At 45.0% G+C, this 14776-nt stretch overlaps 1 protein-coding gene across 3 annotated transcripts in view; it reads left to right on the forward strand.

Annotated features, from left to right (window-relative positions):
- Positions 1–14776, forward strand: part of NHSL3 (NHS like 3) — a 104238-nt gene that overhangs the window by 81645 nt on the left and 7817 nt on the right. For all 3 annotated transcript variants that reach the window (XM_067460603.1, XM_067460604.1, XM_067460605.1), the window contains exons 3-5: positions 1865–1920; positions 10231–10351; positions 14009–14122. In XM_067460603.1, the coding sequence (XP_067316704.1) occupies positions 1865–1920; positions 10231–10351; positions 14009–14122 (291 nt within the window). The remainder of the gene's footprint in view (positions 1–1864; positions 1921–10230; positions 10352–14008; positions 14123–14776) is intronic.

Raw genomic sequence — 14776 nt, forward strand, 5'->3', positions numbered from 1 at the left:
CTCTCCTTGTTTTAAAGCCATAGAGCTTGGACAGTGGTGACAATGGAAGTTGCTGTAGGTCATGGCAATGGTGGCCATTGGAGTTTCGACCTGCATTACTGTATTATAGAACCATAGACTCATAGAGCTGGAAAGAGACCTCATGAGCCATCCAGTCCAACCTCTTGCCAAGAAGCAGGAAAATTGCATTCAAAGCACCCCAACAGATGGCCATCCAGCCTCTGTCTAAAAGCCTCCAAAGAAGAAGCCTTCACCACACTCCAGGGCAGAGAGTTTCACTGCTGAACAACTCTTACAGTTAGGAAGTTCTTCCTCATATTCAGGTGCCATCGAATCTAATGCACACCTCAAATTTCAAAACCCGGAAATCAAAGAAAGTATTTGCTGCCAAATGTAATTCACGGCAGCAAAAAGTGCCCTCTTTGTAATCTGGCCAAAGAGGTGTGCATTACAGTGGCTGCCTGCCTATAATTACTTCTCTGAAAGCAAAAGCTTTTAGCGATGGAAAAGAAAACCTTGGGTGCATCTATGCTGTAGAATGAACTGCCCTGGCTTAATGCTATGGAGTCTTGGGGGGTGTCGTTTGGGATCATATGGGCTGCTAAAGAAGGTGGATGCCTCACTAAACTAAAAATCCTAGGATTGCATAGCATTTAGCCATGACCATTAAATTAGAGATGACATCCCTCAAAAAGGAGTTCCAGTGGCTCCTGAAGTAGCATATCCTTTTGCTTTGGCTCAGTACTAAGATTAGGGGGGCACGGTGGTGCAGTGGTTTAAACCACTAAGCTGCAGCACTTGCTAGCCAGAAAGTCGGTGGTTTGAATTCATGGGACGGGGTGAGCTCCTGCTGTTAGGCCCAGCTTCTGCCAACCAAGCAGTTCAAAAAAATGCAAATGTGAGTAGATCAATAGGTACCGCTTTTGCGGGAAGGTAACATCACTCCCGGTGGCGTATGGAGCCCCCGGTGGCGCAGTGGGTTAAAGCACCGAGCTGCTGAGCTTGTTGATCAAAAGGTCGCAGGTTCGATTCCGGGGAGCGGCGTGAGCTTCCGCTGTCAGCCCTAGCTTCTGCCAACCTAGCAGTTCGAAAACATGCAAATGTGAATAGATCAATAGGTACCGCTCCGGCGGGAAGGTAACAGCGCTCCATGCAGCCATGCTGGCCACATGACCTTGGAGGTGTCTACGGACAACGCTGGCTCTTCGGCTTAGAAATGGAGATGAGCACCACACCCCAGAGTCAGACATGACTGGATTTAATGTCAGGGGACTACCTTTACCTTTACCTTTTAACATCACTCCATACAGTCATGCTGGCCACATGACCTTGGAGGTGTCTACGGACAACGCCGGCTCTTTGGCTTAGAAATGGAGATGAGCACCACCCCCCAGAGTTGGACATGACTAGACTTAATGTCAAGGGGAAACTGTTACCTACGAAGATTGCTATATTATGCGAATCTAATGCACACCCTAATTTTGGGAAGGCAATCTAGGGGAAAAAGTGAGCATTAGTAAATTAGTAAATACAGCAAATTCTTCCTTCAGTGAATAGCACCTTTTATAATCTCCCTATTAAGTTCTCTGCATGGTGCACAGAAAGGCCACTCGCCTCTGGTTACCCTTTGCAGCTGCGCAGGAGGGACGGCATGGGGCCAGAGTCCAACCGGTGACCCTTTCCTTCTGGCCATTCTGGGTGACTATTCTGGCCAGTGCAGGGGATGCGGCCAGTCCCAAGACAGAGACCAGCGGGTGGATTTGGAGAGTCCCCTCTGCTGTTTCAGAGACGCTGGACCCCCTTTTAGGGCCCTCCGGGGCGTCCCGACCCAGGTTACGATGTTTCTTTTGCTGTTGCCTTTTAGAGAAACACAAGCAGACCAAGAGGGCCTGGGACCACAGCGATGCCAGCAGCATCCAGGTAAGTCCTTCCCTTTGTGGGTGTTTGTCATGCATTGCTATTGCAATACCATATCTTTCCCCCCACTTTTTAAATGCTAACTCTTTGCTGTCCCCCTTCCATCCTCCCCCAGTTCTATCCAGTGGGTTGTTTTGTTTGCTTTGTGCTTAGATTTCCTCTGTGCTTTAAAACCAAATCAAAAATTCTGGGTTTTCTTTTCCTGCTGCATTAGGGTCACAAATGTAAGCTGGTCTTGTGTGGTTAGAGTTGGAAAGGATCCCCAAGGGACATCCTTCTGTCAGGCAGAAAGGCACAATCAAAGCCCTCCTGACAGATGGACATCCAGCCCGTGCATAAAAACCTCCAGAGAAAGAGACATAATTGGACTCCCATGCAGTCTATATTTCTCTACATTTGAAAGGGATCCCCAAGCACCGTCCAGTCTAGCCCCATCCTTCCTTGCCGGAAGTCACAATCAAAGCCCTCCCGACAGATGGCCATCCAGCCTCTGCTTAAAAACCTCCAGAGAAAAAGACACATTTAGATCCCCATGCAGTCTATATTTCACTAGATTTGACAGGGATCCCCCAAGTACCACCCAGCTCTTCTTTGCAGGAAGACACAATCAAAGCCGTCCCAACAGATGGCCATCCAGCATCTGCTTATAAACCTCCAGAGGAAGAGACATCATTGGACTCCTATGAAGTCTATATTTCACTAGATTTGAAAGCCCCATTTTTCCTTGCAAGAAGACACAATCAAAGCCCTCCCGACAGAGGCCATCCTGCCTCAGCTTTAAAACCTCCAGAGAAAGAGACATAATTGGACTCCCATGCAGTCTGTATTTCACTAGATTTGAAAGGGATCCCCTGAGCACCATCCACCCCAGCCCCATTTTTCCTTGCAAGAAGACACAATCAAAGCCCTCCCGACAGAGGCCATCCTGCCTCAGCTTAAAAACCTCCAGAGAAAGAGACATCATTGGACTCCCATGCAGTCTAGATTTGAAAGGGATCCCCAAGCACCATCCAGTCTAGCCCCATTCTTCCTGGCAGGAAGTCACAATCAAAGCCCTCCCGACAGATGGCCATCCAGCCTCTGCTTAAAAACCTCCAGAGAAAAAGACTTAATTAGACCCCCATGCAACATTTCACTAGATTAGAAAGGGATCCCCAAAGCACCACCCAGCTCTTCTTTGCAGGAAGACACAATCAAAGCTGTCCCAACAGATGGCCATCCAGCATCTGCTTTACTAGATTTGAAAGGGATCCCCTGAACACCACCCACCCCATTTTTCCTTGCAAGAAGACACAATAAAAGCCCTCCTGACAGATGGCCATCTAGCGTCTGCTTAAAAAGCTCCAGAAAAAGAGACACCATTGGACTCCCATGCAGTCTAGATTTGAAAGGGATCCCCAAGCACCATTCAGTCAAGCCCCACTTTTCCTTGCAGGGAGACGCAACCAAAGCCCTCCCGACAGATGGCCATTTGAGAACACAGAAATGCTGTGTTATTTGAGAACTTTGAAATGCTGAACCAACTACCATGTCAGACTACACAGAGAAGCCATTGAAATCCCCAAGCAGGTGGACAATTTCAATAAAAAAGGAGCAAACCATGAAAATGAACAAAATCTGGCTATCTGTATTTTAAAAAATCCAGAAGTATAACAGTAAATTAAGAGCAACACTTAAAAAGCGGGGGAATTCCAGATAAGAAACAATCAGGGCCAGCTAACACCTCCCAACAAAGGATTCCCTCGGACAGTAAGCAGCCAGACCTTGAAGCTGCAAGGCCATTCAATGCTAATCAAGGTGCAACATTAACACCTGCCTCAAGCAGACATCATTCCACAGATATATAAACCCCACTTGCCTAGTTTCCAACAGACGTCACAACCTCTGAGGATGCCTACCATAGATGTATGTGAAATATCAGGAGAGAATGCTTCTGGATCATGGCCATACAGATTGGAAAACTCACAGCAACCCAGTGATTTCGGCCATGAAAGCCTTCAACAATCAATGGCCATCTCGTTTCTGCTTTAAAACCTTCATAGAGGGAGACTTCAATATGGTACTAGGCACAAGTTTTGAAAGGGACTGCCAAGGACCATCCAGTCCAGCCCTATTCTTTTTTCCCGGAAGACACAATCAAAGCCCTCCTGACAGATGGCCACCCAGTCTCAGCTTTTAAAAACTTCCAAGAAGGAGCTTGTGAATGTCCATGTAGGTGCAAGAGATAGGCAGCAAGGATCAGATCCATTGGGGGAAATCCTTGCTGTGCTTGCAGAAATAGTTCTGCAAACGGAGAGCCTTCTTGTACTTCTGCGCATGGGCGTGTATGCGTTTGCTCTTGTCCTTATTTACCTTGGCTGGAGCCAACTGCACTTTGCCCCTTTACTTCCCTGCGGCCTCCTTTCCCTTCTCTCCCCATTGGATCGTGGGTCAGAAATGCCTATTGCCTTCAATGCTCCTGGCATCACATTTGGATGCATATTTGCTCCAGGCCTGGGATGCCTCTGGGCTCATTTCTGCTCATGGGAAACCTGTTGGGAGTAGTGGCTTCCATCCTTGTCGATGGGGTTGTGAGTCCATTCAAGTCCCTTTGAGCCTTTTCTGGCAACGAGTTCTGCATTTTGAGTGGCTCCTTTCCATTGGGAGTCAAACTTGGAACAATGTATTGTCGAAGGCTTTCATGGCCAGAATCAATGGGTTGTTGTGTGTTTTCTGGGCTGTATGGCCATGTTCCAGAAGCATTTATTTACAGTATTTATATTCCGCCCTTCTCACCCCATAGGGGACTCAGGACGGATTACAATGCACATAATTTATTTACTGTATTTATTTATTTACTTTGCTTATATACCGCTGTTCTCAGCCCGAAGGCGACTCACAGCGGTTTACACACAGTAAAAACAGCAATAATTCAATGCACATATAACAATTGACCACTTAACACATTATCCAATTAATAAACAACAAGCAATTACACTAACAATTATTACAATAACTAGCCCAATCGTCTCATTATCCAAGCGTAGTCCAGGTTCGTCGTCCATTGTTCCATTCCTATGTTCAATTACCAATATTGCACTAGATTACTCGAACGCCTGCACAAACATCCAGGTCTTCAACTTTTTTTGGAATGCCATGAGAGATGGTGCCTGCCTAATGTCCGCAGGAAGGGCGTTCCACAGCCGAGGGGCCACCACCGAGAAGGCCCTATCTCTCGTCCCCGCCAGCCGTGCTTGAGAAGCCGGCGGGATCGAGAGCCGGGCCTCCCCGGAAGATCTCAAAGTTCTGGTGGCAAACATTCAATGCCATTAGACATACAACATATATATAGACAGACACAGAGGCAATTTAACATTACAGCTTTCCAGCTTCATGAGAGTATGCTCGATTCTGGCCACAGGGGGGAGCTGTCTCTTCACCGTCCACTTGTAACACCAAGTTCTTGATGGAGTACTTCCACATTCTTACGCACGCTGCTGGAAAGCTGTATGGCGTCGTAAATTAGTTAAATTAGCCTCCCAGCATAAAGCGGTACCTAAATTTCCTACTTTCTGTATATATTTCAGATTTCAATATTAATGTCAAAAATGCGTAGTATGATTTTACATAGGATTTGTGCTACATTAATATTGAAATAAAGACAAATATCACTTACCTTTAAGTAAACCCCTGTGCCGGCAGGACTGAAGACCGACAGGTCACAGGTTCGAATCCGGGGAGAGGCGGATGAGCTCCCTCTATCAGGCCCAGCTCCTCATGCGGGGACATGGGAGAAGCCTCCCACAAGGATGATAAAAACATCAAATCATCCAGGCGTCCCCTGGGCAACGTCCTTGCAGACGGCCAATTCTCTCACACCAGGAGTCACTCCTGACCAAAAAAAAAAAAAGTAAAGACAAATATCACTTACCTTTAAGTAAAATAAACATAAAATATTAAATAACCAGAAAAATAAAATAAGATGTAAACACTAAACTAATCTGGGAACCTGCTATTGCAACACATCCAATGAAGTGGTTTAAAACCAGTATAAAAAAGATTAGGACTAAGTAAGTACGTTCCAGTAACTGTCTTTCGGGCCGCATAGGTCGACAGCAAGCTAGACTATTAATGGTCGGGAGCTTACTCCAACCGAGGTTGGCTTCGAACTCATGACCTCTCGGTCAGTAGTGATTTAATGCAGCTAGCTACTAACTAGCTGCGCCACAGCCCGGTCCTCATTCATTCAGCATTCTCTCCTGATGTTTCACCTGCATCTATGACAGGCATCCTCAGAGGTTGTGAGGTCTGGCTACCAGTATTTTAAAAAACCTCTAAAATCAGGATAGTAAATAAAGAGGAACACTCAAAAGGCAGAGGAATTCCAGACAATAATCAATCAGGGTCAGCGAACACCTCCAAACAAAGGATTCCCTGAGGCAGCAACCAGCCAGGCTTTGAAACTGAAAGGCCATTCTATGCTAATCAAGGTGGCCAGTTGCAACATTCACACCTATCTCAAACAGACAAGAGTTCTTTCTCCCACCCTGGATATATAAACCCCATTTTCCTAGTTTCCAACAGACCTCACAACCTCTGAGGATGTCTGTCATAGGTGCAGGCGAAACATTAGGAGAGAATGCTTCTGGAACATGACCACACAGCCCAGAAAACGCACAACAAGCCAAACCTGGAACAGATTGAACGGCTCTCCTGATCTGTGTGCACCATGTTTTGGAGGCAACGATGCCGTGAAATCAGTTTCACCGACAGTCCTCACAACCTCTGAGGATGCTTGCCATAAATGCAGATGAAATGTCAGGAGAGAATGCTTCTAGAACATGGCCATATAGCCCGAAAAACCTACAACAACCGAGTGATTTCAGCCATGAAAGCCTTCGACAATACATAGTCCTTCAAATACATTGGTTAGCAAACAATATTGGTGACCTCCAGCCTGCATCCGCCGTCTTCTCACGTTGAAGCCCAAATATTTGTCTTAAATGTTAAAGAAATGCACAAAATAATAGCAGATTGTCATCTGAGTTCATGGCTGCCTTTAATCAGCAAAGGAGTTTCCTGAAAGAGACTGATGCTGCAGATAATAATGGAAATTATGTTGGCTCATAGCACCACCTGGTGGACAGGTGGGGTGTTGCAGACTTTGCAATTTTGTTTGTTTTCTTTGTATTGTCGAAGGCTTTCATGGCCGGAATCACTGGGTTGTTGTGAGTTTTCCGGGCTGTCTCGCCATGTTCCAGAAGCATTCTCTCCTGACATTTCACCTGCATCTATGGCAGGCATACTCAGAGGCTCTGATGCCTGCCATGGATGCAGGCAAAACGTCAGGAGAGAATGCTTCAGGAACATGGCCATACAGCCTGGAAAACTCACAACCTTTGTTTAAAAAACTCTAAAATTAGAACAGCACAACAACAGAGAAGAAACAAACAAGGACATCTAATCACTTCTCAACAAAAGATTGCTCCAGGCACTGCCAGGCAATCAAATGCTAATCAAGGTGATCAGTTGAAACATTCACACCTAGCTTCAACAGACAAGAGTCCTTTGTCCCATTCTGGTCATTCCACAGATATATAAACCCTTTTTCCTAGTTCCAACAGACCTCACTACCTCTGAGGATGCTTGCCATAGATGCAGGCGAAACGTCAGGAGAAAATGTCTTTAGAACATGGTAATATAGCCCGAAAAAAACCTACAACAACCCAACCTTTGTTTTCTTTCTTTTTTAAAAAATGTTTTAATCAAGTTTCAACAAAAAAAAACATCATCGAAAAGGACAAAGAAAGAGGACACCCTAAAACCAAACAAGGACAACATAATCCAATTAAATATTAAAGACACCACTTTGGCGTCTCGTCTAGACTTCATTCCTTCCCTTTGAGGTTAATTGACTTGTGTGTTCCATTTGGTGAAAAGAAAACTTAAATATTTAATGGGTTGTTGTGAGTTGTCTGTTCTGTATGGCCATGTTCCAGAAGCATTCTCTCCTGATGTTTCGCCTACATCTATGGCAGGCATGCTCAGAGGTTGTGGGGTCTGTTGGAAGCTAGGCAAGTGAGGTTTATATATCTGTGGAATGTCCAGGGTGGGAGAAGGAACTTGTCTGCTTGAGACAAGTGTGAATGTTGCAAATGGCTACCTTGATTAGCATTGAATGGCATTTCAGTTTCAAAGCCTGGCTGGTTGCTGCCTGGGGGAATACTTTGTGGGGAGGTGATTAGTTGGTCCTGATTGATTCTTTTTTGGAATTCTCCTGCTTTTTGAGTGTTGTACTTTATTTACTGTCCTGAGTTTTGAGTTTTTTTTTAACATTGGTAGTCAGATTTTGTTCTTTTTCATGGTTTCCTCTTTTCTGTTGAAATTGCCCACATGCTTGTGGATTTCAATGGCTTTTCTGTGTAGTCTGATATAGAATCATAGAGTTGGAAGAGACTTTGTGGGCCATCCAGTCCAACCCCCTGCCATAAAGCAGGAAAATCATATTAAAAGCATACCTGACAGATGGCCATCCAGCCTCTGTTCAAAAGCCTCCCAAGAAGGAGCCTCCACCACACTCCGGGCATATGGTAGTTGTTCTCAAATAATATGATGTGTTCAGTTTGGTTCATTAGGTGCTGCAGGCTAATTCAACCTGCATAGCAGAGAAGCCACTGAAATTCAGGGCCAACTAACACCTCCCAACAAAAGATTCCCCCAGGCAACAATCATCCAGGCTTTGAAGCTGCAAGGCCATTACATGCTAATCAAGGTGGCCATTTGCCACATTCACACTTGCCTCAAGCGGAATCCTTTCTCCCACTTTGAACATTTCACAGAAATATATAAACCTCACTTGCCTAGTTTTGAGCAGACCTCATAACCTGTGAGGATGCCTGTCATAGTCTATTTTAATGTTTGTAGGCTTTCAATTTTAATTTACACATTATCTGATTTTTTAAAATGTTAGCTGCTTGGAGTCTCCTTTGGGAGAGAAGCAGCAGCATGACTGCTTACTACTATGTCTAGTAGTATAGTAATAATAATAATAATAATAATAATGTATTGTCGAAGGCTTTCATAGCCAGAATCACTGGGTTGTTGCGAGTTTCCCAGGGTGTATGGCCATTTTCCAGAAGCATTCTCTCCTGATGTTTTGCCTTCATCTATGGCAGGCATCCTCAGAGCTCATAAACTCTGAGGATGCCTGCCATAGATGCAGGCGAAACGTCAGGAGAGAATGCTTCTGCAACATGGCCATACAGCCCAGAAAACTCACAGCAATCAGTGATTCCAGTCATGAAAGCCTTCAGTAACACATTAAATACTTAATGTTTATTTGTGTTTACAGAGACAACTACTTACTTACTTACTTAGGTGATCCCTTGTTGGACGAGTAAGATGGTCTTCCTTGATGACTATTTTTGTGGGTTTGTAGGTGGCTGTGGAGCCCTATTCTTGACCCGCATCTTCTCCCACAGTGAAGGCATTGGTTTCCAGGTGGAAGGCGGACCCGGTCGGGGTTGGCTTGATGCGCCTTCCTCCTGGCACGTTTCTCTCTTTCACCCTCCACTCGTGCCTCCTCGAATTCTGCAGCACTGCTGGTCACAGCTGACCTCTAGCTGGAGCGCTCAAGGGCCAGGGCTTCCCAGTTCTCAGTGTCTATGCCAGAGTTTTTAAGGTTGGCTTTGAGGCCATCTTTGAATCTCTTTTCCTGTCCACCAACATTCCGTTTTCCGTTCTTAAGTTCAGAGTAGAGCAACTGCTTTGGGAGACGGTGGTCAGGCATCCGGACAACGTGGCTGGTCCAGCTGAGTTGATGGTAGAGGACCATCGCTTCAATGCTGGTGGTCTTTGCTTCTTCCAGCACGCTGACGTTTGTCCACTTGTCTTCCCAAGAAATTTGCAGGATTTTCCAGAGGCAGCGCTGATGGAATCATTCCAGGAGTTGCATGTGACGTCTGTAGACAGTCCACGTTTCGCAGGCATAGAGCAGGGTTGGGAGGACAACTATTACTTCCTTATTCTTCCAATGTTTATACTTTTAAAGCTTTTTGAGTCCTTCTTTTTATAGAGTTGCTCACTATTCCCATGAATTCCCCATTCATATTTTATTTATTGGTAGAAATTGTCTACCCTTCCTGTTGTAAGACATATTCCTTGAGAAATCGCTCCACTTTCTCCCACTCTTTCCGCACCTTGTTTAGAGTGCTTCCCTTCATTATTCCAGATCATTTGTCCAATTTGTGTTTGTTTGTTTCATTGCTGTTTGTTTTCAAGCCATTACTAACTTATGGCATTTCGCTTATTTGCTCTTCCCTCTCCTCCCTCCAGTCTTCTCCGTCATCCATAGAAGGCGACGACATCTCGATCCGGAGCCAGACGCCATCATGCACCACGGAAACTACCTCCGAAGATGCCCTCTCTGTTCGCTCCGAGATGATCCAGCGCAAAGGTATTGGCTTTGAAGCCCTGGGTCCTCATTGCATTTGTCTTCTTTGCATGGGTTTCTGTCTTTAAAGGAGACAAGAGAATTCACTTGCCCCCATCACATAGCATCGCCTTTTCCCTTGTGTAGCACAGCCACCTGCTTCATTTCCCATCACACAGGCTGGCCACATCTCCTCCCATGTCATGGTTTTAAAATACTCCCTTCAACAGGATCTCTCCCTCTTCTTGTTAACCCCTCCCTCCAATGGTTCCTCCTCAGAACCATTATAGGGTTGGAAAACCCCATTGGCCATTGGGTCCAAAAGTGTGCTCCAAGTAGGTTAACCACTAAATCAGCATCTCTCAACCTGAGGGTCAGGGTCCTGGGGGGGGGGGGGGGAAGCAAAGGGGTGTCAAAGGGTTGCCGAAGACTGTGTGGGAAGTTTGGCCCAATTCTATCATTTGTGGGGGTTGGAATGCTCTTTGAATGTAGGTGAACTATAAATCCCAGCACCTACAACTCCCAAATGTCAAGGTCTATTTTCCCCAAATTCCACCAGTGTTCACATTTGGGCATATTGAGTATTCGTGTAGAGTTTGGTCCAGATCCATCCTTGTTTGAGTCCACAGTGATCTTGCGATGTAGGTGAACTACAACTCCAAAACCAAAGGGCATTGCCCACCAAACCCTTCCAGTATTTTCTGTTAGTCATGGGAGAACTGTGTGCCAAGTTTGGTTCAATTCCCTCATTGGTGGAGTTCAGAATGCTCTTTGATTGTAGGTGAACTATAAATCCCAGCAACTACAACTCCCAAATGTCAAGGTCTATTTTCCCCAAACTCCACCAGTGTTCACATTTGGGCATATTGAGTATTCGTGTAGAGTTTGGTCCAGATCCATCCTTGTTTGAGTCCACAGTGATCTTGCGATGTAGGTGAACTACAACTCCAAAACCAAAGGGCATTGCCCACCAAACCCTTCCAGTATTTTCTGTTAGTCATGGAAGAAGTGTGTGCCAAGTTTGGTTCAATTCCCTCATTGGTGGAGTTCAGAATGCTCTTTGATTGTAGGTGAACTATAAATCTCAGCAACTACAACTCCCAAACGTCAAGATCTATTTTCCCACAAACTCCACCAGTGTTCACATTTGGGCATATTGAGTATTTGTGCGAAGTTTGGTCCAGATCTATCATTGTTTGAGTCCACAGTGCTGTCTGGATGTAGGTGAACTACAACTCCAAAACTCAAGGTCAATGCTCACCAAACCCTTCCAGGATTTTCTGTTGGTCATGGGAATTCTGTGTGCCATGTTTGGTTCAATTCCCTCATTGGTGGAGTTCAGAATGCTCTTTGATTGTAGGTGAACTATAAATCTCAGCAACTACAACTCCCAAACGTCAAGATCTATTTTCCCACAAACTCCACCAGTGTTCACATTTGGGCATATTGAGTATTTGTGCGAAGTTTGGTCCAGATCTATCATTGTTTGAGTCCACAGTGCTGTCTGGATGTAGGTGAACTACAACTCCAAAACTCAAGGTCAATGCTCACCAAACCCTTCCAGGATTTTCTGTTGGTCATGGGAATTCTGTGTGCCAAGTGTGGTTCAATTCCATCCTTGGTGGAGTTCAGAATGCTCTTTGATTGTAGGTGAACTATAAATCTCAGCAACTACAACTCCCAAACGTCAAGATCTATTTTCCCACAAACTCCACCAGTGTTCACATTTGGGCATATTGAGTATTTGTGCGAAGTTTGGTCCAGATCTATCATTGTTTGAGTCCACAGTGCTGTCTGGATGTAGGTGAACTACAACTCCAAAACTCAAGGTCAATGCTCACCAAACCCTTCCAGGATTTTCTGTTGGTCATGGGAATTCTGTGTGCCAAGTGTGGTTCAATTCCATCCTTGGTGGAGTTCAGAATGCTCTTTGATTGTAGGTGAACTATAAATCTCAGCAACTACAACTCCCAAATGACAAAATCAAACCCCTCCCCCACAACTCTACCAGTATTCACATTTGGGCATATCGGGTATTTGTGCTAGATTTGGTCCAGTGAATGAAAATGCATCCTGTATATCAGATATTTACATTATTCATAACAGTAGCAAAACTATGTCAAGGTCTATTTCCCCCAAACTCCACCAGTGTTCACATTTGGGCGTATCGGGTATTTGTGCCCAATTTAGTCCAGTGAATGAAAATATGTATCAAATATTTACATTACAGTTCATAACAGTAGCAAAATTACAGTTATGAAGTAGCAACGAAAATAAATTTCGATTAGGAAGGTTGAGAACCACTGGTTTAGAGGGAATGCAGATCCAGTTTGCAGTTGGGATCAAATTGAGAGGGATAGCTAATGCCCCAGAGGACAGGATCAGAATTCAAAATGATCTCAACGGATTACAGAGAAGATTGGCCAAAACTAGCAAAATGAATGTCGACAATGACTGAACGGGGTATTGGGTGGCTACCTGTGCTCGATGGGGTCGCACTCCCTCTGAGGACACAGGTCCGCAGCTTGGGGGTCCTCCTGGACTCTGCTTTGACACTTGATAATCTTCACTTGTCTGTAATTCTGGACAAAGCAATTTAAGAGTGAGACTGTAAGCTGGAAGGGGCCCAGAGGACGAGGGGAATTAAAAGGGTCAAATGTCTGGAGACCATGAATCCTCATGAGGAGCGGCTAAAAGAGCTGGGTCTGTATAGCCTCAGAAGAGAAGGCTGAGAGGAGACATGTGAAGCCTGTATAAATATGCAAAATGATGTCATAAGGAAGAGGGAGCGGGCTTTGTTTTCTGTTGCCCTGGAGACCTTTTTTGGCCAAATTACGAAGAAGAGACGTTTTTTCTGCTACCCATTACATTTTCCAGCATCTATATAAATAAAAATGTAATGTTCGTTTGTGGGATTAACAGAACTCAAAAACCACTGGACGAATTGACACCAAATTTGGACACCAGACACCTAACAACCCAATGTGTGTCCTTCACTCCAAAAAATTAATTTTGTCTTTTGGGAGTTGTAGTTGCTGGGATTTATAGTTCACCTACAATCAAAGAGCATTCTGAACTCCACCAATGATAGAATTGAACTAAACTTGGCACACAGAACTCCCGTGATCAAGAGAAAATACTGGAAAGTTTTGGTGGACACTGACCTTGAGTTTGGGAGTTGTAGCTCACCTACATACAGAAAGCACTGTGGACTCAAACAATGAGGGATCTGGACCAAACTTGACACAAATACTCAATAAGCGCAAATGTGAGCACTGCTGGAGTTGGGGGGAAATAGACCTTGACAGATGGGAGTTGTAGTTGCTGGGATTTATAGTTCATCTACAAACAAACAGCATAGAATTGGGCCAAACTTCCAACACAGAATTCCCATGACCAACAGAAAATACTGTGTTTTCTGATGGTCTTTGGTGACCCCTCTCACAACCCCCCCAGTGGTTCCACCAGCAATAGAATTGGGCTAGAACCCCCATGACCACCAGAGTGGGCCACAGCAATGCGTGGCAGGGGACAGCTAGTGTATATATATATATGTATATATATATATATATATATATATATATATATATATATAGTTTCAGGGTTTTGAAAGTGCACATTAGATTTGATGGTGCATGATACTCAAGTCAATATGGTAATTCAGACTCTGCCCATATCCAGGTTCTACTTTCCGGCCGCATGATTCGTTTCCGAAATCTGGGAAGGGAGAGAAGAGGAGGAGAGAGAGGAGGACCACAGTCCTGGGGCTACCCCATCATGTGCAGAAGGAACTTGGTGAGTCTCTCTTAGGATAAAGGTGGGGGTGTCGCTGGGAGGCATCTGAATAAACCAATTCAATAAACACCTTCCCGCAAAGTACAAAATGGCAACAGTAGACCTGGAAAATGTGTTAGGATGTCACTGGGATGATGAATCCACTCTGGATTTTTGGTCCAGAGCTGAAAGCAGGGACACACGGTGCCAAAACCTGTCCTCGCAATAGGCTAATGTTGGGACTAAAACCCAGAGTGGACTCACTACTCCATCGGACATGGGAATTGGCCTCTCCTCAATGCAACCAGGGATACAGATGGAAATTCAACATATCGATCTAAACTTCTTTGTGCATTCAATTCTGGTTGCTTTTCTGGCAAACGATTGACTTTCTAGAGGGGTCTGGGAAAGGGATTTGTGGACATTGGAGTCAGACTGAGGTTTGAGAGCCAGGAAACGTTTTAAGAGGCAGCCTTGTCCTGGGCCAGACATCTGGATGCAAACACTCTTAATTGAAGAGATACGGTGCTTTTGCTTGTCTCTTTTTTGCAAAATGCATGGTTCACCCAGTGAGTGGAAAATCCTGTTGTCTAGATGATGTTGGACTACATCCCATCCTATCCCTGGCCAGTATAGCCTTTAGTCAAGAACACAGGGAGGACTGCAGTCCAAAAA

This window comes from Anolis sagrei, chromosome X (assembly GCF_037176765.1).
Source record: "Anolis sagrei isolate rAnoSag1 chromosome X, rAnoSag1.mat, whole genome shotgun sequence".
NCBI lineage: Eukaryota > Metazoa > Chordata > Lepidosauria > Squamata > Dactyloidae > Anolis > Anolis sagrei.